General features: G+C 38.8%; 1 protein-coding gene across 5 annotated transcripts in view; it reads right to left on the bottom strand.

Moving 5' to 3' along the window:
- Window positions 1–27,237, bottom strand: part of LOC110461663 (NEDD8 ultimate buster 1-like) — a 105,271-nt gene that overhangs the window by 22,148 nt on the left and 55,886 nt on the right. For all 5 annotated transcript variants that reach the window (XM_021515229.1, XM_021515232.1, XM_021515228.1 and 2 more), the window contains 6 exons: window positions 23,018–23,125; window positions 19,787–19,838; window positions 16,084–16,184; window positions 9,948–10,036; window positions 2,228–2,333; window positions 1,375–1,464 (listed from right to left, as the gene is read on the bottom strand). In XM_021515229.1, coding sequence (XP_021370904.1) covers window positions 1,375–1,464; window positions 2,228–2,333; window positions 9,948–10,036; window positions 16,084–16,184; window positions 19,787–19,838; window positions 23,018–23,125 — 546 coding nt within the window. The remainder of the gene's footprint in view (window positions 1–1,374; window positions 1,465–2,227; window positions 2,334–9,947; window positions 10,037–16,083; window positions 16,185–19,786; window positions 19,839–23,017; window positions 23,126–27,237) is intronic.

A 27,237-nucleotide genomic window follows, 5' to 3' on the forward strand; every position in this document is an offset into this window, starting at 1 on the left:
GTATTGGGTCATAGTCACGGCAATTCGGTGATGTTTTCGGCACCAAATCGCATATTTCCCGATAAAATATGGCAGATGGAAGTAAATAACGTCTACAAAGGTGATATTTCACAGTAATAAAGAAGTATTTCGTTCATAACTGGGTGGTATGGGGTGGTATTGGGTAGTATTGGGTGGTATGGGGTAGTATTGGGTCATAGTCACGGCAATTCGGTGATGTTTTCGGCACCAAATCGCATATTTCCCGATAAAATATGGCATATGGAAGTAAATAACGTCTACAAAGGTGATATTTCACAGTAATAAAGAAGTATTTGGTTCATAACTGGGTCGTATTGGGTAGTATTGGGTGGTATTGGGTAGTATTGGGTGGTATTGGGTAGTATTGGGTGGTATGGGGTAGTATTGGGTAATTAGACGCGCCCCTTGTGTTTTATTACTCTGTAAAACAGTATAGCTAGGATGTGGCTACTTGAACTGTCCTTTACCCACTTCGGCCATACATCCTTGAACACCTATACAATAGTATAGGAATCGCTTCCCTTGCCAATATTTCAAACTATCGAGTTTCCTCTAAATCCAATTGTCTTTCAGTAAGTAGTTTTGCTCTGCCCGATAAGGCACATAATTCTAATAAATAATACACAGATATTGCTCAACTTTGAACTATTTCTTTCGTTATCTAAAGTAGACATGAGATTAAATTAGTCGTCATACAAGACCATCTTGTCTATCTCAAATTTTGTATTAACCCAAATAATTCAAATATGAACACTCCGTAAGAATGTTTCTCTGGCAATCATAAGCCAAGGCAGACATCTAGGATTTCAAGCGAGCCCAAGAAATAACAACTTGTTATGAGATGATCATTAGCACCATTATTGTCAACATTCACTAAAATTATAGACCTGCCAGGGGTCTGTTTCACAAACAGGGTGTGTTAGTTACATCCTGTTTGTGACCCACCTCTTTATCTCCTTTTGAGCCCTGCCCCTTGCTAGCTCTGCCCTGAGGATTTTTAAGAATTTTCCTCAATCAAGCATACAGTTCCAACCATTTTGATTTATCTTTTAAATACATACCAGTTTTATATGTATTAGAATTCCCATTATATATTACCAGTGTGAGTCATGAAATAAAGATCGAATGGAGAATGAATGTGAAATTATTTTCATCATATTCTCAATGTAAACATTCATGTACTTGCAACTACACATTTTGTGAATCTCTGGATCAGAGAATGCATTTCATTGTAAATTGAAACATTTCTGTTAGTTATAACATTGGACACTTTCACTCTGGAATGCAACAGGAGTGTTTTAAAACTAAGAAAAGGATAGTGAAAGTGTGCTGATACAAAACATTACAGTTTACCTGAGCAAGCATATCATCTGTGATAGATACTGAAGAATCCATTGTTACAGGGTCAGGCAGATCTAACAGTTCAGGATGGTTCTGCAGTACCTGTAGTATAATTGACCTTTAACTATTTTAACACGGTAAAAAAAAAAAGCAAGTTAAAATTTGATATTTCATCAATCAGAATGGATGAAGTGCCTTGAAATTGTACAGCTGTTAAAGAGCTGTTTACCTCATGTGTAATACATAGTAATTGTGTTTTACAGCTGTTGAGCTGTTGAGAGCTCTTTACCATATGTGTAATACATAGTTATTTTTGTAGTACAGCTGTTGAGAGCTGTCATCCTCATGTGTAATACATAGTTATTTTTGTAGTACAGCTGTTGAGAGCTGTCATCCTCATGTGAAATACATAGTTATTTTTGTAGTACAGATGTTGAGAGCTGTTTACCTCATGTGTAATACAGTTATTTTTGTAGTACAGCTGTTGAGAGCTGTCATCCTCATGTGTAATACATAGTAATTTTTGTTGTAGTATCTCTTTTTGTGATATGAAAGTGAAATCAATATATCGTTTCAAATCAGATGATAGATAACACTAACATAATTGAAGAAAATAAACTAGCACGTTCCATCAAAAATGCGTAAGTAATTAACAGGGAATCAAAGTTTAAAGTTTGTTTATTCAATATTCAAATTTTGACACTGACATTCAGTTTCATGTCTGAATTAATAGAAAATGTAAGTGTGTCAAGATTGTGTATTTTGAATTCACTCAAATTTCGACAACTACAGTATATTCACATAGAATTTGTTAACTAACAACGAGGAAAGTTCACTAGGGTGCTTTTTCAGCTCTGAGACTCACCTCTAGGGCCAAGCTTAGGTCATTATTGGATTGTCGAAGGGCCTCGGCTGATGCCCCATTCCTGAATCCCATTGCCAGTAACATCTCGTATGTGTCCACATTGACCCTGTTAACGGAATACCAGGGTGAGCAAAAAGCCTGATGTTTTCTTTTTGATGATTTATTTCATTTTTTTTGTATATATTGGTACATACTAATGAATACAACAATTTATAGTCAAGAGGTTCACTGGGCCTTTAGCTTTCCTCTGGACTGTATCATGAGTAAGCTAAGCATATACTTGTTAGCACAACAGTTGAGGTTAATACTGGAACTTAACTTTTATTTGTTTGTAACATATATGGTGAAACTCTAATCAGCTATCAACTCCATGTAATTCACTATGTGTACTAGTACTGTACCTGACAGTACAACACCATTATTGACAGGTTAATTAACAGGCATTGTAATAATGTGTAACAATGCATTCAGGAATTCATTTCAGACCCTAAAATTGAGCATTTTCAACCTGTGAATGAGCTTAACTTTTTCTTTTTTCTAGGAGCTGATGAAAGGACAGCTCAAAAGATGTCATTTAAAGTGTTACATTTTCCCTTGGGTGTACATAAACACGTTTGATAAATGAAATGAGTTCGGAAAATGTGCATTCAGAAAGTTAGAAATTTCAATTTTAATCTCAATTTCAAACATTTGGCAAGTATTAAGAAGAAGTTCAAAATATACCAATTGCATATTGGATATGTATACGATGCATCTTTTTTCACTTGAGCCTTCCAGAATTTTTTCATTTGTAACATATATCAACCGAATTCATCATATTGCTCGAAATGTGCATGTTTTATCACACACTGGGCAATCCATTGTTATATCGCCCAGTTGTGTGCACTATGTGAGGATGACATGCAGATGGTGTGCATGATATGTGCAATGTGCAATCACACAAGTGTAAGTCTTTCCATTATGATGGAACAAATTAAGTTTACAAGTTATTCATCAATTCACAGTGTGTATCTTGTCAAGTTCTCTTTACAGAAATCTATCTGATTTGCATCAGCTTTGATTAACCAACAATGTTAGAGGTTTACATGGCGAGATACAATAACAATGTTAGCGGTTTACATGGCGAGATACAATAACACTGTTAGAGGTTTACATGGCGAGATACAAGAACAATGTTAGAGGTTTACATGGCGACATACAATAACAATGTTAGAGGTTTAAATGGCGAGATACAATAACAATGTTAGAGGTTTAAATGGCGAGATACAATAACAATGTTACAGGTTTACATGGCGAGATACAATAACATTGTTAGAGGTTTACATGGCGAGATACAAGAACAATGTTAGAGGTTTACATGGCGAAATACAATAACAATGTTAGAGGTTTAAATGGCGAGATACAATAACAATGTTAGCGGTTTACATGGCGAGATACAATAACAAAGTTAGAGGTTTACATGGCGAGATACAAGAACAATGTTAGAGGTTTACATGGCGACATACAATAACAATGTTAGAGGTTTACGTGGCGAGATACAATAACAATGATAGAGGTTTACATGGCGAGATACAATAACAGTGTTAGAGGTTTACATGGCGAGATACAATAACAGTGTTAGAGGTTTACATGGCAAGATACAACAAGAGGCCCAAGTACATGGCGAGATACAATAACAATGATAGAGGTTTACATGGCGAGATACAAGAACAATGTTAGAGGTTTACATGGCGACATACAATAACAATGTTAGAGGTTTAAATGGCGAGATACAATAACAATGTTACAGGTTTACATGGCGAGATACAATAACAATGTTAGAGGGTTACATGGCGAGATACAATAACAATGTTAGAGGTTTACATTCCAATAACAATGTTAGAGGTTTACATGTCGAAATACAATAACAATGTTAGAGGTTTACGTGGCGAGATACAATAACATTGTTAGAGGTTTACATGGCGAGATACAATAACATTGTTAGAGGTTTACATGGCGAGATACAAGAACAATGTTAGAGGTTTACATGGCGACATACAATAACAATGTTAGAGGTTTAAATGGCGAGATACAATAACAATGTTAGAGGGTTACATGGCGAGATACAATAACAATGATAGAGGTTTACATGGCGAGATACAATAACATTGTTAGAGGTTTACATGGCGAGATACAATAACAGTGTTAGAGGTTTACATGGCAAGATACAATAACAATGTTAGAGGTTTAAATGGCGAGATACAATAACAATGTTAGAGGTTTACATGGTGAGATACAATAACAGTGTTAGAGGTTTACATGGCAAGATACAACAAGAGGCCCAAGGGCCTTAGCGGTCACCTGAGTTATATTATAGGTACTGGTAGCTTTATGTTATTGTTTAGATGTGATGTGGAAATCAGCATGTAAACTAAGTGAAATACAATACTTGTCATGTCATCAAAGGATAAGAATTTTAAGATATTTGTTAATGTTCACTTTGGGGCCCCGCCCTGGCCCCTAGGGTTGGGGTAGGAATCCCAATTTTACAATGTGATACCGTCATCCACCAAAGATGATTCTGACAAAGTAAGAATAATTTCCAACAGAAAATTGTCAAAATACATGTATACCCAAAAGTGTTATTTCCCTATATAAACTATAGTAAACTTTAACCCCTCCCCAAGGGAGAACGGATAGCTCGGTGGTCCTGAAATTTACAATTTAAATAAAGTCCCTGATGATCTTTCCATCCATGCAGAGAAAATGACTGTAATACCTCTGAGTCTGGAGAAGAAGATTTTTAAAATATTGGTTAATTTTCACTTTGGGGCACCGCCCTGGCCCCTAGGGTTGGGGTAGGAATCCCAATTTTACAATTTAAAACCATCTTCCTCCTCCAAGGATAATTCTCACCAAGTAAAAATAAATTCCAACAGAAAATTGTCAAAATATACCCAAAAGTGTTGTTTCCCTATATAAACTATAGTAAACTTTACCCCCTCCCCAAGAGAGAACGGATAGCTCGGTGGTCCTGAAATTTACAATTTAAATATAGCCCCTGATGATCTTTCCATCCATGCAGAGAAAATGACTGTAACACCTCTGAGTCTGGAGAAGAAGATTTTTGAAATATTGGTTAATTTTCACTTTTGGGCCCCGCCCTGGCCCCTAGGGTTGGGGTAGGAATCCCAATTTTACAATTTGGTAGCCTCATCTACCAAGGATGATTCTGACCAAAGTTTGAAAAAATTCCATCCACTGGTTCTTGAGAAGAAGTTGATAATGTAAAAAGTTTACGCACGACGCACAACGCACGACGACGGACGGAAGGTGATTGGAATAGGTCACTTGAGCAAAGCTCAGGTGACCTAAAAACAAGAGGCCCAGAGGGCCAGCACGCTCACCTGAATATGTTTAAAATAATTGGTATGAAGTAAAGATATAGCACTCCATAGTAGGTGCTGTAAGTACATATGAAATTTCAGAAAGATCCATCCAGTACTTGAGATATAACAAATTTCAAACAGAGCCCCACCACTATGCCCCTNTGCCCCTAAGGGAGGGGGGGGTCATACCCACCGTTTATACAAATTGAGTCCCCTTGGCCAAAGGATGCTCCAGACTAAATAAGGATAAAATCCCTTAATCACGATGGTCGAAAAAGGATTTTAAAGGTTTTACCTCTATTTCCCCTATAGGGCCCAGCCCCTCAGGTCCCAGGGGGGCCACACGCACCGTTTATACAAAATTGGTTCCCCTTAACACAAGGATGCTTCACACCAAATATGGACCAAATCTTTTCATTCCTACAGATGAAGAAGGATTTTTTAAGAATTTGCTATATTTCCCATATTGGGCCCCGCCCCTCAGCCCCCAAGGGGGCCAGACCCACCGTTTATACAAAATTGGTTTCCCTTAACCCAAGGATGCTCAACACCAAATATGGACCAAATCCTGTCATTCCTACAGAAGAAGAAGGATTTTATAGAATAATTTGCTATGTTCCCCTATCAGGCCCCACCCCTTTTTTGCCTTGGGGGGGCAAAACCCACGGTTTATACAAACTGAGTCCCCTTGGCCCAAGGATGCTCCAGACTTAATAAGGATAAAATTCCTTAATCCCTAGGGTAGGAGAAGGATTTTGAAGGTTTTACCTCTATTTCCCCTATTCGGCCCCGCCCATCTGCCCCAAGGGGCGCCACACCCACCATTATATACAAAATTGAGTCCCCTTGACCTAAGGATGCTGCTCCAGACCAAATTTAGTCAAAATCTACTTGGCCGTTCAGGACTAGTAGCGTTTTAAAGGAAAAGTGGACGGATGGACGGACGGATGCCAGACGCTGCGGTATGGCATAAGCTCACCATGGTCCTTCGGACCAGGTGAGCTAACAATGATAGAGGTTTACATGGTGAGATACAATAACAATGTTAGAGGTTTACAAGGTGAGATACAATAACAATGTTAGAGGTTTACAAGGTGAGATACAATAACAATGTTAGAGGTTTACATGGTGAGATACAATAACAATGTTAGAGGTTTACATTCTAGATCCGCCAGTCCAGTATATGTCAGCTCTAGATCTGCCAGTCCAGTATGTCTGTTCCAGACATACCAGTCCAATATGTCTGTTCCAGACATGTCAGTCCAATATGTCTGTTCCAGACATGCCAGTCCAGTATGTCAGCTCTATATCTGCCAGTCCAGTATGTCAGTTCTAGATCTGCCAGTCCAGTATGTCAGCTCTAGATCAGCAAGTCCAGTATGTCAGTCCTAGATCTGCCAGTCCAGTATGTCAGCCCTAGATCTGCCAGTCAAGTATGTCAGCTCTAGATCTTCCAGTCCAGTATGTCTGTTCTAGATCTGCCAGTCCAATATGCATGTTCTAGAACTGCTAGTCCAGTATGTTAGCTCTAGATCTGGCTGTCCAGTATGCCAGCTCTGGATCTGCAAGGCCAGTATGTCAGCTCTGGATCTGCCAGTCCAGTATGTCAGCTCTAGATCTTTCTAGATCTGGCAGTCCAGTATGTCAGCTCTATATCTGCCAGTCCAGTATGTCAGCCCTGGATCTGGCAGTCCAGTATGTCAGCTCTGGATCTGCCAGTCCATTATGTAAGCTCTGGATCTGCCAGTCCAGTATGTAAGCTCTGGATCTGCCAGTCCAGTATGTAAGCTCTGGATCTGCCAGTCCAGTATGTAAGCTCTAGATCTGCCAGTCCAGTATGTCAGCTCTGGATCTGCCAGTCCAGTATGTAAGCTCTAGATCTGCCAGTCCAGTATGTCAGCTCTATATCTGCCAGTCCCGTATGTCTGTTCTAGATATGCCAGTCCAGTATGTCGGCTCTAGATCTGCGAGTCCAGTATGTCAGCTCTGGATCTGCCAGTCCAGTATGTCTGTCCTAGATCTGCCAGTTCAGTATGTCTGTTCTAGATCTGCTAGTCCAGTATGTCTGTTCTAGATCTGCCAGTCAAGTATGTATAATCTATATCTACAAGTCCAGTATGTCAGCCCTAGATCTGCCAGTCCAGTATGGCAGTTCTAGATCTGCCAGTCCAGTATGTCTGTTCTGGATCTGCCAGTCAAGTATGTATGATCTAGATCTACCAGTCGAGTATGTCAGCTCTAGATCTGCCAGTCCAGTATGTCAGCCCTGGATCTGGCAGTCCAGTATGTCAGCTCTTGATCTGCCAGTCCAGTATGTCAGCTCTAGATCTGGCAGTCCAGTATGCCAGCTCTGGATCTGCAAGGCCAGTATGTCAGCTCTGTATCTGCCAGTCCAGTATGTCAGCTCTAGATCTGGCAGTCCAGTATGTCAGCTCTATATCTGCCAGTCCAGTATGTCAGCCCTGGATCTGGCAGTCCAGTATGTCAGCTCTTGATCTGCCAGTCCAGTATGTCAGCTCTAGATCTTCCAGTTCAGTATGTCTATTCTAAATCTGCCAGTCCAGTATGTCAGCTCTACCCCTGCCAGTTCACTATGTCTGTTCTAAATCTGCCAGTCCAGTATGTCTGTTCTAGATCTGCTAGTCCAGTATGTCAGCTCTGGATCTGCCAGTCCATTATGTAAGCTCTGGATCTGCCAGTCCAGTATGTAAGCTCTGGATCTGCCAGTCCAGTATGTAAGCTCTGGATCTGCCAGTCCAGTATGTAAGCTCTAGATCTGCCAGTCCAGTATGTCAGCTCTACACCTGCCAGTTCACTATGTCTGATCTATATCTGCCAGTCCAGTATGTCTGTTCTAGATATGCCAGTCCAGTATGTCGGCTCTAGATCTGCCAGTCCAGTATGTCAGCTCTATATCTGCCAGTCCCGTATGTCTGTTCTAGATATGCCAGTCCAGTATGTCGGCTCTAGATCTGCCAGTCCAGTATGTCAGCTCTGGATCTGCCAGTCCATTATGTCAGCTCTGGATCTGCCAGTCCAGTATGTCTGTTCTAGATCTGCCAGTCAAGTATGTATGATCTATATCTACAAGTCCAGTATGTCAGCCCTAGATCTTCCAGTCCAGTATGGCAGTTCTAGATCTGCCAGTCCAGTATGTCTGTTCTAGATCTGCCAGTCCAGTCTGTCAGCTCTATATCTGCCAGTCCAGTATGTCAGCCCTGGATCTGGCAGTCCAGTATGTCAGCTCTTGATCTGCCAGTCCAGTATGTCAGCTCTAGATCTTCCAGTTCAGTATGTCTATTCTAAATCTGCCAGTCCAGTATGTCAGCTCTACACCTGCCAGTTCACTATGTCTGTTCTAAATCTGCCAGTCCAGTATGTCTGTTCTAGATCCGCCAGTTGAGTATGTCAGCTCTAGATCTGCCAGTCCAGTATGTCTGTTCTAGATCTGCCAGTCGAGTATGTCTGTTCTAGATCCGCCAGTCAAGTATGTCAGATCTAGATCTGCCAGTCCAGTATGTCTGTTCTAGATCTGCCAGTCCAGTATGTCAGCTCTACATCTGCCAGTCCAGTCTGTCAGTTCTAGATCTGCCAGTCCAGTATGTCAGTTCTAGATTTGCCAGTCCAGTATGAGCCAAATTTAGTACAAGCATGCATGCACATAATTTTCTGAGGAAACATATTTGTGTAAAAGGTTAATTTTCAGTTTTTTGTTGGAGTTTAATTTCAAATGTGCTATTTCAAGGTAACATTTCTTGGGTCTTTATATTTGAGGGGATTGGTTATCAAGTTTAAAGAAAGGGTTAACCTTGATCAATTTTCAAGGTCAAAAGGGTAAAATATGTCAAAAGATTTTAACAACCTTTTGTAAATAAGGAAGAGGCCTAGGTCCATGATATTTGGCAAGGAGCGACTTCTAGACTGAAGGGCTTTTACATGGTTTCAGTGAATGACCTTTACTTCAATAAATAAGACTATAACAATGGCTACCACAATTTATCTTTTTATCAAAGTTTTTATGGCTGATAGCTTTTTTTGTGAGGACCTCAGTGATTTGATTTATATTAAATGAAAAATACACCTACAACCAATTACGATTAAATGATGGATTTTATTTGATTCAGAGGGGTTTTACTGGAGAGAAGCGAGCAGCCATATTTTTAGTAACCTAGTCAAAATTTTCAGGGGTGAAAGACATTTCTGTTTCAAGATATGTGATCACCTGACATTAATGATCAGGTTAAAATCCCAACAATATTCAAAATGAGCTATAATGTGTGAAATGAAAGAAACTCCTAAGCTGATAAAGTTATACATAAAACTTTCTTGAAATACATGCAACAATAACATACTTATCTCCCTTTGCTGTTGACCCTAAACATTTTTGCAATTTTTTCTTCCGTTTCTCTTCTTCCACCTTTTTAGTTATTTCTTTTTTTTCCTGAAACAAATTTAATATTGTGTAATATTGGTCTAAAGTGAGAGATGGGATCTACTCAAGTTCAGCACAATATTTCCCTTTTCCAGTATATGATATTCTATATCATTTTCTGTATTTTATTCTATTTCATATACAGTTTCCCTGTCTAAACCGGATGTCACCGGGACCAAACTATTTGTCTGGTTTACACAGGGTCGGCATGTCATTTTTTGAAGGTACAAAAATGTAGTGTTTTGCATACGATCTGTATACAAGTGTGTCAACATAAACAACAGAGAAATGAATCAATTGCAACGTTTAACTATTTAAAAAATATACAGAAAATGAAGGGTGACCCAACATTGGATAGCGCTAATTTAATTAGAATGTGTTTGCTTTAGATCGTAGAGAGAAATACCAGGACCAGAATGAACAGGTTGTTTTTACATGGATTACGATTCAATCATTTGTGGAACAACGCCGGTTTTCAGAATGAACAGGGTCCGGTTTGAACTACTATGATTATATAAGGAATATTGGGAATTTGACTTCCGGTTAGCGCCTGATAAGGCTTGCTCCTGTAGGCTTCTGGCAAATTTTGTATTTTTCACGAATATACTTATTTACCAACGCTGACATTTGCCATATCATTGTTGAAATAGTTCGAGATCATTTCTCGTCTATAATTAGAGTTTTTGAATTTGAAACTTTGTCATTATTTTGGTTTTAAATTTGTATATCAGAGGACAGAATTTCAGCCGCTGGGCGAGTTGTCTACATTTTTTGCTGTTGATGAGACGAAGTGATGTCTGTAATTTTTTTATATCATTTATACAGCAAAATTTTTGATGCAACCCGTTTCGACTTTCGCGAACGCACACTTGTCCAGGTGTTTTCTGAATTTCTAGTCAGTTAATATAACATATACCATTTTTAGTTAAGTATATTTGTATATTTAAACATTCTTTTCACATTTGACTTACATAGTAGTGATACGTAAACTTTAATAATCATTTGTGGTCAAATATTATCTGGGCTTGGATAGACGCCATCTTTGTTTTACCGTCGATTTTTGCCCCATATATCTGACCCGTCTCTGTATCCTCTCTCAGCTTTTGATCATTCTTGCTAATATAAACGGGATCATCTGCATGTGAAACATTACTGTATTTTTTCTGGAAAGTTAATATATCAATACAATTTTAAGAAATCTTTTTTGTGCCTTGTCAAATTTTGATCTGTTAGAGACATCTCGTCACAAATTTGTCATCTCGCGTTAACTTAAGAGGCACCAATGTGGGACCACTGGCAGGCCTGTAGCATAAATGTAAATATTTAATAGCACTTAAGATTAATATCAGTATTATTTTTTGATTCAATGATTCTTGATAACAATTCAAAATAGTAATACTCTAAAATCTGACTTTACTTTCTGATGCTATTTGTAATAATTTTCTGATGTCATTTGTAGTACTTTTCTGATGTCATTTGTAGTACTTTTCTGATGTCATTTGTAGTACTTTTCTGATGCCATTTGTAGTAATTTTCTATTGTCATTTGTAGTACTTTTCTGATGCCATTTGTAGTACTTTTCTGATGCCTTTTGTAGTAATTTTCTGATGCCATTTGTAGTACTTTTCTGATGCCTTTTGTAGTAATTTTCTGATGCCATTTGTAGTACTTTTCTGATGCCATTTGTAGTAATTTTCTGATGCCATTTGTAGTACTTTTCTGATGCCTTTTGTAGTAATTTTCTGATGCCATTTGTAGTACTTTTCTGATGCCTTTTGTAGTAATTTTACCTTAAAGAAAAGTCCATGTGAGGCCCCTTCCAGAATCAGAATCAGAAATTTGGTAGATATGTTCTAGACGCTTTGTACTGCTGCACTACTGTTTTTGTACATGCCACAGAAGAGGCATCAGTGGCGGTTGATATCACATTCTCTTACCCGGGACAGGTGTATCTGCACTTTTACCGGTGTGAGCTTTCCTTGTCTCACCCTAGGGTTGAGACGGGGGGATTCCCCTTTTCATAACAATGGCATGACGTCACTTCAACAATACAATGACGTCAGGTCAACTATCCATCAACGTCACGTCAACCCTGAATTTAGCATGTAACGTTATCGTTACATTGTGTATATGATACACAATGGGAGAACAGGGGTAAGAGAAAAAGAATCGTTCACCCCCTTGTGGGTGAGATAGGGGAATCTCAACCCTTGGGAAAAGATTCTTAAGTTGCCACCAAACACTCGGCAAAGCCTCATATTTGGCAACTTAAGAATCTTCCCCCTCGGGTTGAGATTCTCCTATCTAACCCCCAAGAGGGTGAAAGATTCTATTATTCATATATGTTTAAGTATAGTAGATCTGTTCTCCATTTAGACCAGTGAGTTATGATATTACTACACATCTTTTAGAGGATTTTTAGGAATCAAATTCGAAAAAAAATTGCACACAAGACGTGGGACACGGGCAGGAAAGGGTGCTGTTAGGCGATTACCAAGTGTTATCGGAGTTAAATCAAATGGTACCAGTGGTTGTACCCACTTGGGCCATGAACACTGTATATCTCATCCATTTGGTCACCACAAATGGTCTGTCTGCATGCCTCACACTTTCTTGCAGGGCCACACTGCACTTAAAGAAGTATCAGGCATCAACACTATTGTGCATTCTCGTAATGATACTTTCACACGGATTCCGACATCATCAGTATAGAACGAGAATTTACATGTCATCAAGCCAACAACAGCTGGTCACAGTAAGTCAGTTATTCGTCTGAATTTAGTGTCCTTAAATTGTTGCTCGGTGAAGAATAAGTCATTGTCCATCGGGGATTTTGTAACATCTCAGGACATTGACATTATTGCATTGACAGAAACCTGGTTAGGTTCAGATATCGATGACCAGGTACTAGCTGAGCTAATACCAACAGGCTATGGATTCCTCCACAATGCTAGACTCGGCAACCATGGTGGTGGGGTGGCAGTTCTGTTTAAGAAAGGCCCAAGTGTGAGACATCTCTCTTCCAGCCATGATGATGTATACACACACGTTGAGAACAAGACTTGTTCTGTCATAGCTGGTGATAAACAATTTAGATTGTGTATCTTTTACAGGTCTCCTCCATCTGAACAGAATGCTTTCCGAAATACAGTGTTTTTTTGATGAGTGGTCTACCTTTTTAGACCACCAAGTTGTTGTACCACAAGAGATTAATATCACGGGTGACCTAAATTTCCACTAAGACGATCTATCTAATGTTGATGCTCACCAGTTATCTGGGCTACTAGATTCCAGGGGTCTGATTCAGCATGTGACAGAAGTTACACACACCCATAGCCACACACTGGACGTGGTCATAATGAGGGAAGATAACTCAGTCATTCTTGGAGCAATTTCAGTGATTGATCCATGTCTAAGTGATGTAAAGGGGAACCAATCTGGTGATCATCTTGCTGTCTACGCAACACTAAATTGTAGTAAGCCAGATCATGCAAAGAAAGAGGTGAGCTTCCGGAAATTCCGCGAAATTTCATACACATCTGGTATAGAAGCCCTTATAAAGAAACACGCACCTCTGCAGACTAATTATAAGGTGATAACTGTGAGACAGAATGCCCCGTAGTATAATTAAAATCTCCGCGTAGAAAAACAGAACCGCAGAAAAAAAGCAGAGAGACATGGGCAACGGACCAAATTAACCTTTCACCAACAGATTTTTAGGGAACAATGTCGGCTAGTTGGTTCACTCCTCACTCATTCAAAGAAGGCTTATTATTCGGAAAGAATCGAAGGATGTTGTAAGGGTCATAGACAGCTTTTTAGACTCGCCAAAAACCTAATGGGACAGAAAGGTGAAATTATCCTACCAAGCTGTAATTCTGAAAAAGACGCGTCAAACAAGTTCAGTGATTACTTTCTGAATAAAATCAGCTCGATCAGGGAAAATAGGGCCGAAGTGAACTCTACTGCTGACAATGATATCTCTGTCATGACTGCTGACATTGAATTTGATGGGGAACCATTGACAAAGCTCTCACAAACAACCCAGGACGAGTTGCACAATATTATCATGACCTCGCAATCAAAAACCTGTGAGCTTGATCCACTGCCTACAGACCTATTAAAGCAATGTCTTAATGCACTGCATGCTTCCTTTGATGACCTCAATCATGAACAAATCATTGGCTGAGTCAAAGGTTCCATTGTGTTTCAAGCAGGCACATGTTAGACCATTGTTGAAGAAGCCTGGAATGGACAAGGAGGAGTTGAAGTACTACCGCCTAGTATCAAATCTGCCTTTTCTGTCTAAGATCTTGGAGAAGGTTGTGTCCCGGCGTTTAGAGCTTCTACATGCAAACAGTCTCCATGACAACATGGAATTGGCCTACCGCATGGGACACTCTTCTGAGATGGCCCTCCTATGTGTACATAATGACATAGCTTCTGCATTGGATAACAAGTGCAGAGCAGTGCTTGTCATGCTACCCTTGTAAGTTGCATTTGACGTCATCGACCATATGGCATACTTTATAAACGTCTGGAGTACTCCTATGGAGTGACAGATACTGTACTATGCTGGATACAGTCTCATCTGAGTAAACGACGACAGTGTGTTGCCATCGGACCTACCACCTCACATGACAAAGTACTAGATTTGGGTTGGTGTTAGGACCATGAAAATATTGCATGTACTCTGAACCAATTGGAGAGATTTGTCGTCGCCATAGCCTTCGCTATCATTGCTATGCTGATGACACACTAATTTACATGGTCATCAAACAACAGGACAGTTGGGATACAATTTCAGAAAATCTGGAAGCTTGTCTGATAGATATCAGTACCTGGATGAATGCCAACATGCTAAAGCTTAATCAGGAAAATACAGAACTAATCGTCTTTACCTGAAAGTGTCAGCAAACAATGGCTCTCCAGCTCAAGCTCGGTACCAGAACTATTAGGACTGTCCCAGTTGTTAAAAACCTAGGGGTATACTTTGATAGTTTACTGAACATGGAGAAACAAGTGAACGCTATTGCCAAATCCTGTTACTACCTGATCAGGAACATCGGCTGTATTCGCCAGTTTATAACTGCAGATGCATGCAAAATTTTGGTGCATTCTCGGTTGGATTATGGTAACGCCCTGCTCTGTGGCATATCTGACAAACTAACTAGTCATCTGCAGAGGGTCCAGAACACTGCAGCACGGCTGGTTATTCGTACTCGAAAGAGAAAGCACATCACACCCGTGCTATATTCATTGCACTCGTTACCAGTACGATACAGGTCGCAGTACACATACAAGGCACTGAATGGAACAGCTCCCCAATACCTACAGGAGCTTGGTACCCTGTATCAGCCGTCATGATCACTGCGATCGGAGTCAGAATCATTGTTGTGTGTCCCAAAATCTCGTACTGTGACCTATGGAAACTGGTGCTTTGGGAGGGTTTCCGCCACATTGTGGAATAGCTTACCATCTGCTATTAGAAGTCAAATACCCTGGCCAAATTCAAGACGGACATCAAAACTCACCTCTACACGTCTGCATTTTAAGCTCATTGCAAAGACGTCATGTAAATACCACCCTTTATTTGTTCATTTATGTGCATATTGCGATGATTATCTGCTTGCTTAAATGTATAAATGTGATTGTAAGCCTTTGTTTTTGTTTCATAAATATAACTTATACCATTAACAATATGTTGTAAAGCGCTTTAGAGTAATTTTATAAATTATATAGGGTGCTATATAAATGTATATAGATGCCGGGACCACAAATTGCAGCCGGTTTAGACAGGGATCCGAATTAGACACCAGGGGCCGGTTTAGACAGGTTATACTGTATTTATATATAAATCTAAACTAAGCATTTTATTGATTTTTATTAATTTTTGATAGAAACACTGTGTATAAGACATTCAGGTTTTCAAATGATTGTCGTTTTAAAAGAGAAATTAAACAGAAACACATTTCTGTGACACTTAAGGTCAGGTTACTGTAAAAAGTATTATATAGTAAATCAAAAGAATGATATAATCTCACTGGATTTATTACCTCACGCTTTTTCATGATATACTGGATAGAGGCCTCAACATCCCCATTGGTTAACCTAAGTGCTAATCGACCATCTCTCTCCTGGAAACCCATATGTATCACTGAAAAAACAAAACAAAACAAAATTACACTCCATTATGTAAAACAATTAAGTCAGAATTAAGCCCTTGTAACAAATAACATGGCAGATGTACAATGATTGATGAGGACTATCTGGCCCGTGTTATTGTTGGTACAGTTACAAACAAGATGGCAGATGTATACATTGATTGATGAGGACTATCTGGCCCGTGTTATTGTTGGTACAGTAACAAACAAGATTGCAGATGTATACATTGATTGATGAGGACTATATATCTGGCCCGTGTTATTGTTGGTACAGTAGTATTTATAACAGTTTCAATAATTGTAAGCGACTCTCTAATAATGTTAGTAAGATATTTTCTCACTATTGGTCGATAACAGTAATTGATCTCGCGCCCCACATAGTGACACATGCAGTCTTGTTGGGGATTCCCAAATGCTATTTTCTGACGTAAACACTGAATGGGTTGCACTGACGAAGTGTGCAATTCGTAGCTATATGAAATTATATGTGTAAACAAATGCAATCCTGTGGATAAAAACCGTTTAAAGATTTCATTATTTACCGTTGTAATAAATGTGCAAAATCGCATTATTTTTGTGTTGTTACATGATGATTCAAAGCTAAGTCACGCTGGCTACAAAACTTTCAAAATCAAATCTATATAAGTGGACAAAGAAATGAATCCTCGATGAAGTTGTTTTCCAGAGACTGCTTATCATTCAGAAACAGACATTTAACTCCACACACTCCTATGTAGAGAATGAAAACACGACACGCAATACAATTGATGTTGTGGTTCAACATCATCAATTACCAAGTTCAAGAAGCGTGACCGTATCCCATTTCTTGAATGGAGTGTAAGTTACATTAATCCTTCTGTGGAATAAACTTCCTTCAAAAGTGTGATTTTAAAAGGATAAGGTAGAATGAAAACTGTTTTGTTTGGACTACAAGTTTTCTAGAAATCACATTTCAAATGGTAAACACTGTTTATGATATAAAAAATATATGAAATTGACTGTTTGTTCTGTTGCTATAATACCAAAGAAAATGAATGTATACGCTGTTTCAAGAATGTAATTCATCAGGCTGGCAAAATAGATTTTTGTGTTAATGCTTTTCTGGAAACGTTGCAGAAGAAAAAAAAAATCTATCTTGTTTATGTTGTTTATGGATAACAACAACTGTTCTCACACAAATTGAATAATCTGCAAGATAGATATGGTGTAGGAGCTTGGAACAGCTCACCTTGGTTCTAAGTAATGATCAAAGTCCCTGAGACAGTCATGGTGCTAACAATTGAATGGTGGTGGTGGTGGCAATGGTGGTGGGGCTCATCTGTCTCTATGCTATGGAAGCAAGTCCCAAGGGTCAGGGCCAAGGCCAGATCCCCAGGTCAATCCTTGGCCCTGGAACTGTACAGCCAATTCTGGTAGCATGGATGCATTCATCTCTTCATGTCTACTAATTTCACCATGATTGGCCCTGACGTTTAGCCCTAAGAGGACCATACCCTTCTTTCATAAAGGATGAGTGTCTATTTTGGCCATCTGCTGGCTTTCACTGATAATATATTTTTGTATAAATCATGCATTAGTCAGATATCTAATAACAAGAGGCCCAAAGGGCCTGTATCACTCACCTGGATATCTAAGCAATCATGGCAAAATATTCTTCAAATAAGATCCAAGGGAATAATTGCCAGACCCCAAGGCCAATTCTTCTAGCATATCTGTATTAGATTTTTCATGCCCAGCAATTTCATGTATGGTTATGGGGTGGGGATCTCAACTATTGCCAGGCTGTGACTGAGAAACTAGGTCCCTAGGGTTGTGGCCAGACCCCAGGATCAATTCTAATACCATGACTGCATTTGTCTCTTTTTGACCAGCATTTGTATATATAGTTTTGGGGTGGGATCGAGGGATTTCAACCATTTTGAAGTTATGACCCAGGGGTTAAGTCTCCAAAGCCATCCTGGAAGCATATGTGCATTCATCTCCTTATACTCAGCAATTGTGTATATGGTTATAGGGTGGGGATCTCAACTGTTTCCAAGCTGTGACTAAGAAACTAGGTCCCTAGGGGTTCGGTCACACCCCAGGGTCTATTCTAATGTCATGACTGCATTCGTCTCTTTATATCCAGCATTTGTATATATAGTTTTGGGGTGGGGATCTCAACTGTTTTAAAGTTATGGCCCAGGGACCATGTCTCATAGGGTGGGGCCAGACACGTAGGGCCATCCTGGAAGCAAATGGGCATTCTTCTCTTTATACTCAGCAATTGTATATATGGTTATACGGTGGGGATTTCAACCATTTCCAAGTAATACACTTTTTTTGCCCCACCCTCTAGCCGGGGGGGTCAGCCCCCCTATTTGAACAATTTTGAATCCCTGCCTCCCATGAATGCTTCCGACCAAATATGATCGATATCCATGGCAATAAATGTTCTACAGAAGAAGTCTTTTATAGCAATATAGCCAAATTGACCCCTTTTGGCCCCGCCCCTCAGCCCTGGGGGGGNCAAATAACCTATTTTGGCTAGCGCCCCTCAGACCCACCATTTGTACAATTTTGAATCCCCACTACCCAGGGATGCTTCCAGTCAAATATGGTTGATATCCATCTTTTAGTTCAAGAGAAGAAGTAGCTTAAAGCAATATAGCAAAATTGCCCCCTTTTGGCCCCGCCCCTAAGCCCTCTGGGGGGTCAGACCCCACCATTTGTCCATTTTTGAATCCCCACCACCTAGGGATGCTTCCAATCAAATTTAGTTAAATTCCAATCAGTGGTTAAGAAGAAGAAGTCGTTTTAAGAAATTGTTGACAAACGGACGACGGTATGGCATAAGCTCACCTTGGTCCTTCGGACCTGGTGAGATAATAATAATAATAATTTGAGGTTCTTATATTCCGCTTTATCACAACCTATTTCATAGGTCCTCTCAAAGCAGTTCACAAATTATTATCCGTGGTTATAGGGCCTTTGCAACCAGCCAATATCTTTCTCAACTCCCTGGGGAGCATACAGCCGGTGCAGCCATTTCGGCACTCACAGCTAGCATTCTACAATTCTAGCACTGCCAAGCCACGTAGTCATTTACAGCTGAGTAGACTGGAACAAGCGGTGTAAAGTCTCTTGCTCAAAGATACAACACAGTGCCGTGCTGTGACTCGAACCCGCAACCCTTCGGTCACGAGCCCAGCGTCCTTCCACTAGCCTTAAGCAATGTACTGTTATGGGTGTGTTATCAGTATAGTCAGCGTCACATAGGTAAGTAAAATAATGCCTACATGTCCACTGGAATGGTCGATGGTCAGTATTCTTTACGTACCATTGGATAAGATATCCAACAAATTGTTTGTGTGGCTGTTGGTTTTTTTTCTTTCTTTTTTTTTCTTTTGTATTTCATTCATATGTAAATATCTGAAGCCAAGTCAAGTTTAAGTCCCTCACAACTAGTCCTAAAAAACATAATATATCTGTACTGAATTGCAAACATGTTTTGATTTTTGCTCAATTGCAAAATAGATTATTTCATGCTAAAAATTATTATTTGAATAAGAAATCTATACATCCCAGTATGCTGTTTTTATGGCAGAATTGTTACCTTGAGCAAGTTTGTCCTCATCTACATTTAACCGCTGTAGCTCTTCTTCAGCCTGAATAAGACAAAAACATTAAAACCACAAAATGTTTTAAAATGAAATTATGATTAAACAAGAAGCCCAGGGGCATATAAAAGTTTACTAATAATTTTATTTTTATAATACTTGAAACCTGTTGAATAACTTATAAGATGTATACATAAACAGTAGAAGAACCAGAGACCTAGGGGCCTTAATAGCTCACCTTATATTATCTTTTCAATATAAAACCTGTGGATGCTGTACAAGGTTATCAAAGAAGTGTAGGAAATACAAGCTGCAAGAAGGACTACCTAATCCTTTTGCATGGGTAAGACACCAAGAACATGAGTGTATTCTTCATGCCCAGCAATTTAGTACATAGTTATGTCCTGGGGATATCATCTTAACTGCTTCACTGTTAAGACCCAAGGAGGCAGTCTCAAAGGATAGTCCTGGACCACCAAGTCAATCCTCTTAGCATCACTTTTTTCTGCTCTTCATGCCTAGGAATTGTGTATTTGGTTATGGGGTTGGGTTCACATCACTCAATTCATACGGAGGTAAAGGCTTTTATTGATTAACCTATATTTCTTTTATTGGGCCCCCATCCCTCTGCCCCCTAGGGGCCACAGATTCCATTTATATAAAATTTGATCCCACTTGCCAAACGATCCTCTAAACCAAATAAAGTTTGAATCCTGAAAGCAGTCAAAAGATTTACCTCTATTTCCCCTGTTGCCCAAAAGTTAAGTAAAAATCCTTTTTAGGTAAAAAAGGAGAAAGATTTATAATCTTTTTCTTTATTTCCTTTACTGGCCCCAATCCCTCTGCCCCAAAGGGAGGCCACAACCTCATGAGTTTATACAAAATTGAGACCAGTCTTTCCCCATGGATGCTCCAAACCCCATTTGTTTAAAAGACCCTTCATTTGTTCAGAAGGAGAAAGATCTTCCTGTCTTTCCCCTATTTAACTTAGCCCCTCAGCCCTTTTTATAAAAAATTGAATCCCCGTTTGCCAAAGACGCTCCGGACAAAATTTTGTCAAATCCACTTCAGGCAAGGATCTAAACATAAGTTGAGAACTACTAGTATTATAAATAAAATTGAGTCCCATGGCCAGACAGTCATTACCAAAGGAACATTCATGAAACCAAAATATATTCCTAAATTTCTTCATAAGCAACAAATATGGGGTTAGGATTTCAACTATTTCCATGATTACATTACAATTACAGTTACGAAACCATGTTGTTTCAAGTTACCCAAGAGATTATTTACCTCAGTGACATCTCCTTATACAAAGGTAAAATTAACTGGATTATGCATCCCCTCTCCTTATACACGATATCTCGCAATCCCCTCTCCTTATACATGATATCTCGCAATCCCCTCTCCTTATATACACGATATCTCGCAATCCCCTCTCCTTATACACGATATCTCGCAATCCCCTCTGCTTATACACGATATCTCGCAATAAGTCATCTCTTTGGTTCAAGGACAAAAATACAAAGACAAAGAATGGGTTTTGTTGGGGATATACTTTCGTCTCATTACACCCAATGTCTTTTGTTACACAACACACTTGTAACAGCCAATCTCCTCAGATATAAGTTTACTGTAAATAGATATTGGGTGGGAATCTCTTCAATTTCCATGTTATTACTCAGGAGCTATGTCTCTAGGAGCAGAGAAAGACCCCGGGCCAGGTCTGGTGTTTTGGTGATGACCTCAATCATTTAGAGCTATGTCTCTAGGAGCAGAGAAAGACCCCGGGCCAGGTCTGGTGTTTTGGTGATGACCTCAATCATTTAGAGCTATGTCTCTAGGAGCAGAGAAAGACCCCGGGCCAGGTCTGGTGTTATGGTGATGACCTTAATCATTTAGAGTAGCACAGCTTTACACCTGAGATTTCTCTATTGCAGCCTCATCCCTCCGACTGTGTGGGTGTGAATCAAACCAGTTATACAAAATAGGATCATCTTGCTCTAGTGAAGAGTTAAACTAAAGATGGTTACAATCCATGCAGACATATAGAATGCAGGCTTTTCAAGCAAAAAGGCCCTGAATTCATATCTTAGGCCCACCCATATGCCTCAGGTGATGCATAAATTCATAAATTCAAAATATGATTATCTTGTCTCAATGATGTTTCAGACCACATAGCATAAAAATCTGTACTTTCGTTTGTGAGATGTAGGACATTGAAGACATAGCCCATTTGATGTCCTACCCATTTGGCTGCAATGGTTTGTAATACCTTATTTTATACAGAACATGAGAATCCTGTTATCATGATAGTGTTCAATTCATGCCCAGCAAACACATATATGATAAAATGATGGTGATTTTAACAGTTTCAAAGTTATTACCAAAGTCCTCAAGGGTGAATCATGAGTGTATAAAAAATAATTTTAATTTGTCTTTTTAAGCTCAGCAATCAAATGTGTGGTAATATGAAGAATGTTTATCTCAATCATGTCCATGTTATGACGTGTGACTAAGTATCTAGGGGCGGGGCTGGACCCTGGAATCAATACTGCAAGCTAATGTGTTTGGTTTGTGTTTTACGTCCTATTATCAATTCTGGTGCCAGGTTTATGGTACGTGGAGGGAAAATGGAATATCCAGAGAAAAATAGCTACCAGCTGCAGCCAGTACCTGGCGACTCCCACGTGGACCTCTAACCCATCACCCAGTGGTGGATGGCTAGTGGTTGTAGAAGGTCAGACGACTTGACCACCCAGCCACAGCATCCATGTGTATTGAGATCTTCAAAACTCAACAATTGTATTTGTTGTTATAGGGTGAGGATCTCTCCCATTTCTGTGTTAACCAAGGGTGTTATCAAAAGTAGACCTAAGGTCAATCCTGTTAGCATATCTCTTTTCATCCTTTCATGCCCAGAAATAGTATATCTTGTTTTAGAGAGAGAGTCTCAGTTGTTTCCTTGTTGTGATATATAGAGCCTAAGTCCTAAGGGCCTGGGAGGGGCAAGACTCCAGGGTCAAGTCTGATAATATGATTGTGATTTTATCTACAAGAAACTTCTTCTTAATGATCTATTGCTAGAGAAATTTTGCTATTTACTCTACTGCTATAGGAGAATTGTTACTATAAATTCTACTGTCAGAGGGGAATCATTGTTAATAACAGCTGCATTGTTATATTGGTTATTGCCTAAGCGATTCCTGAAATTTAATGTACAGCACCTTATTGAGCAATCTGCCAGCTTCTTCTGTCCTGTGTTGATGGAAGGCCACTATTCCCTGCAGTAGGTGTAACCTCATAAACAGTGCGAGCTCTGTCCCTGAACCTCCCTACAACAAAATGTTATCTTCTGATCATGGTAAGCTCTATCATTATACCACTCTTCAATACAATGTAACAGGAGGAACAACACGACCTCAGATACCCTTCAGTACAATAAGATACCAGTATAGAGTAGCAGACTGTGGCCATGGGTGATGTTTTAGTACAAATAATAACTCCTGTATAATTACATGTATCACTTCTTTTAAATAAGCACTTGAATTGACATATACATGATGAAATGGACTATGTAAGCATTACAATTCTCAAAGAAAGAAAAAAATCACTTGGTTTGGATTTTTTATTTGTTTGTGTTTTGCGTCCTTAATTAACGGCTATGGTTGTATCAGGTTTCGGTGGTGAGGAAAGCCGGAGTTCCCGGGGGAAAACCACCGAACTACGGTCAGAATCTGGCAACCGCCCCACTTAGGTCTCGAACCCGCAACCCAGTTGTGGAGGGCTAGTGGTACATGTAGCAGAATGTCAGACGCCTTAACCACTTGGCCACCGCGGCCCCACTTGGTTTGAAAGAAAAATTTGTCCATTTACAAATCTATGTCTACGCAACAAAAGCTACTTTTACTTGAAGTGTATTTTTGTGTAAAAATTGTAAAAATTGGACCAGATGAAGCAATGCTAAAATATGAGTATTTCTGTTATCGAGCAGGTGATATTCAACAAATTTAAGACGGGTTTGAAGAATTTTATTTTTATCTGTCATGGTCAAATTCTGAGTTTAATTTTTTTTGCACTTTTTTGCATTTTTTTGGTGTGGTAACCATGGTCTCCACAAGTCCAAAATCTGGGTAAAAAACTTCTAAAAAAGGAAATTCGTTTTTCTAAAAAATTGTATTTATAAGGTAGTTTATAAATATATATACATATTATGTTGGTGTGTTGTGCAGGATGAATCCACTAGCCATGTATTGTTTCTCAGACATGCCCTTTATTATAAAAAAAAACAGGCCATTTCTACTTTACACTGCTACCTAAGCTTGCAGGAAAAAATCTAACATACCTGAGGACTCAAGGTTTTCTTTAGGGGTACCACCGAAAAAGAATTTGAGTAATAATTTGCATTGAAGTAATGTATATTTACATTTGCGCTGAAACCCACTACATGAACATTACCAGCAGAAATGCATTTCATTTGAGTATGAAAGCAAAAACTCTTGTGACGTAACTTGTGGTTTACTTATGACGTCATAGATTAAACTTGTTCAATAAGAGTTATGTCGCTTTGCTCAAATAACTACGGTTAATTACTGGTGTCAATTTTATTTAAATTGGGCTGTTCCACCAATGTCGATTTAAAGGATGACGCATATATAAAAAAAAACAATTGTAAATATATGGATTGAACAGTGTTTTTTTAATTTTCATGCCGGTATGAACGCAATTCGGTTACGTCCATATTAAACATGAAGCCGGCTAATATTCCCTTTGGGGCCCCGCCCTTGCACCTGGGGTTGGGGTAGAAATCCCAATTTTATATTTTTATGCCATCTTCCTCCAAGATATACCTAAAAGTGTTAATTCCCTATATAAACTATTGTAAACTTTACCTTTTTAACCATAATCCCCATTTGGGCCCCACCCCTCCAGCCCCTGGGGCGGGCAGGATCTTATTTTCTCATATGATCTAATTGTCATCTGGCATCATAATCATTCCAACCAAGTTTGAATAATTTCCCGCTGAAAATGGACAAAATATACCCAAAAGTATTATTTCCCTGTATAAACTATAGTAAATTTTACCCCCTCCCCAAAGGAAAACAAATGGCCCGGGAATACTCTGAAATTTACTAGTTAAATAAAACCCCTGATGATCTTTCCATCCATGCAGAGAAATTGACTGTAGTACCTCTGAGGCTGGAGAAGAAGATTTTTGAAATATTGGTTAATTTTCGCTTTGAGGCCCCGCGGCCCCTGGGGTTGGAGCCAGGAATCCCGATTTTACAATTTGATACTATCTTTCTCCAAGGATGATTCTTACCAAGTAAAAATAATTTCCTACAGAAAATTCTCAAAATATACCCAAAAGTGTAATTTCCCTATATAAACTATAGTAAAATTTACCCCCTCCCCAAGGGAGAACGGATGGCCCTGAGTTACTGAAATTTACAATTTAAATAAAGCCCATGATGATCTTTCCATCCATGCAGAGAATACTCCACATAAAGGTAATAGGATTGTGTCGCCATTTCTCAGTAGAATTTCTTCAAATTTTGTAGTTATATTGCAGTAAAGAAAATTTTCTGCCACAAAAAAAATATAGGTTGTCAGAATTTTAAGGATTTTAAAAGGAAATTTATGTAAAAAGGAGTGAATTTTGAAGAAAAAAATGAAACGCACAATTTTTTGCAATATAATGTCAATAAAAATGATACTGACATAGATTAGTATGGCATTAATGTATATCAATTTCATAAATGCTGAAATTGTGTAAAATGAATAATCTATAAACAATTAAAAATTGACATTTTATAATAAAACCATATACACATAGTAATTGCATGGAAGAGTTATCGTTCTTGAAAATCTTCACAGTAGTGAAATAGGTAGCCAGTTTCCTGAAGTACAGAAAAATGGATACATGTGACTCATAGATTAAACAAGAGGCCCATGGGCCTTAACGGTCACCTGATATATTTATACAGAGAGTTGATTTTGTTTTTAACATGAACAGAAATATTATTCAAAGTGACAACAAGAGGCCCTAGAGGGCCTGATTCGCTCACCTGAATATTTAAGCAATCATAGCAAAATATTCTCATTAAAATATCATATTGCACTAAAAATATTTCCCTCACAAACTTTGTTGGCTCCATCTGTTGAAACTATCAGCAAAATATTATTATAAGATTCTATGCTTTTTTATTCTTCTTCAGAAGTTGCTTGACATATTTTTTCCTGTGACCTTGTAAGTAGGTCAATGTCATTTTCCTTCTCAAATTGGTTAGCTCTATTCCAAAAAGCTACCAGCCAAATCTTATGAATCCATTTCTTTTAGTTCTTAAGAACTAATCCTTTAAAATGTTGTTGACCTCTGTGACCTCTAAAGTAGGTTGAGGTCATTTTCATTCGCAAACTTTGGTGAGCTCTATCCCAGGAAGTCACCAGCCAAAAAATTATAATTTTATGCCTTTTAATTCTTCAGAAGAAGCAGTTTGAACCGTTTGACATATTTGAACGCTGTGACCTTGAAAATAAGTAAAGGTCATTTTCATTCGCAAACTTTGTTGGGGTCTTTCCCAGGAAGCTACAAGCCAAATATATAGGTTCTATACCTTTCAGTTCTTCATAAGAAGTCGTTTTAAGCATTAGACATATCTGACTCATGTGACCTTGAAAGAAGGTCAAGGTCATTTTCATCCTCAAACTTTGTCGGGTTCTATCCCAGGAAGCCATCAATCAAATATAAAGATTCTATACCGTTCAGTTCTTCAGAAGAAGTCGTTTGAAGCATTTGACATATTTGACACCTGTGACCTTGAAAGTACGTCAAACTAATTTTCATTCTTAAACTTTGTTGGGCTTTAACCAAGGAAGCCACCAGCCAAATATAAAGATTCTATACCTTTCAATTCTTCAGAAGAAGTCGTTTGAAGTGTTTGACAAATTTGACCCCTGTGACCTTGAAAGTAGGTCAAGGTCATTTTAGTTCTCAAACTTTGTCGGGCTCCTACCAACAAAGCTTTCAGCCAAATATCATGACTCTAGGCCTGTCCGTTCTTCAGAAGAAGTTGTTTAAAGGAAAAGTTGACGGACAAGGACGGACGGACGACGGACGGGTGACGGACGCCGCACCATGACATAAGCTCACTTGCCCTTTGGGCAGGTGAGCTAAAAAACAATAAAACCACCTTATTCAATATCTAGCATACAGATTTCAGACTAAAAAGTATTTGAAACTAGGTCCTCTGATTCTAAACAAGGAAAATGAAGAAATTTTAGCACACTGACTCCTTTGAGCCCCACCCTACAGCCCTTGGGGGTAGAGCTGGCTCAAAATTTTCAAAGTATCAAACTGTCAACTCAAGGTTATAATTCCAATCAAGTTATTAACATGTAATATTCAAAGTATCATTTGCCATTATAAACCATAATAAATTTTGCC

The sequence above is a fragment of the Mizuhopecten yessoensis genome, unplaced genomic scaffold (genome assembly GCF_002113885.1).
Source record: "Mizuhopecten yessoensis strain PY_sf001 unplaced genomic scaffold, ASM211388v2 scaffold10649, whole genome shotgun sequence".
Classification (NCBI taxonomy): Eukaryota; Metazoa; Mollusca; class Bivalvia; order Pectinida; family Pectinidae; genus Mizuhopecten; species Mizuhopecten yessoensis.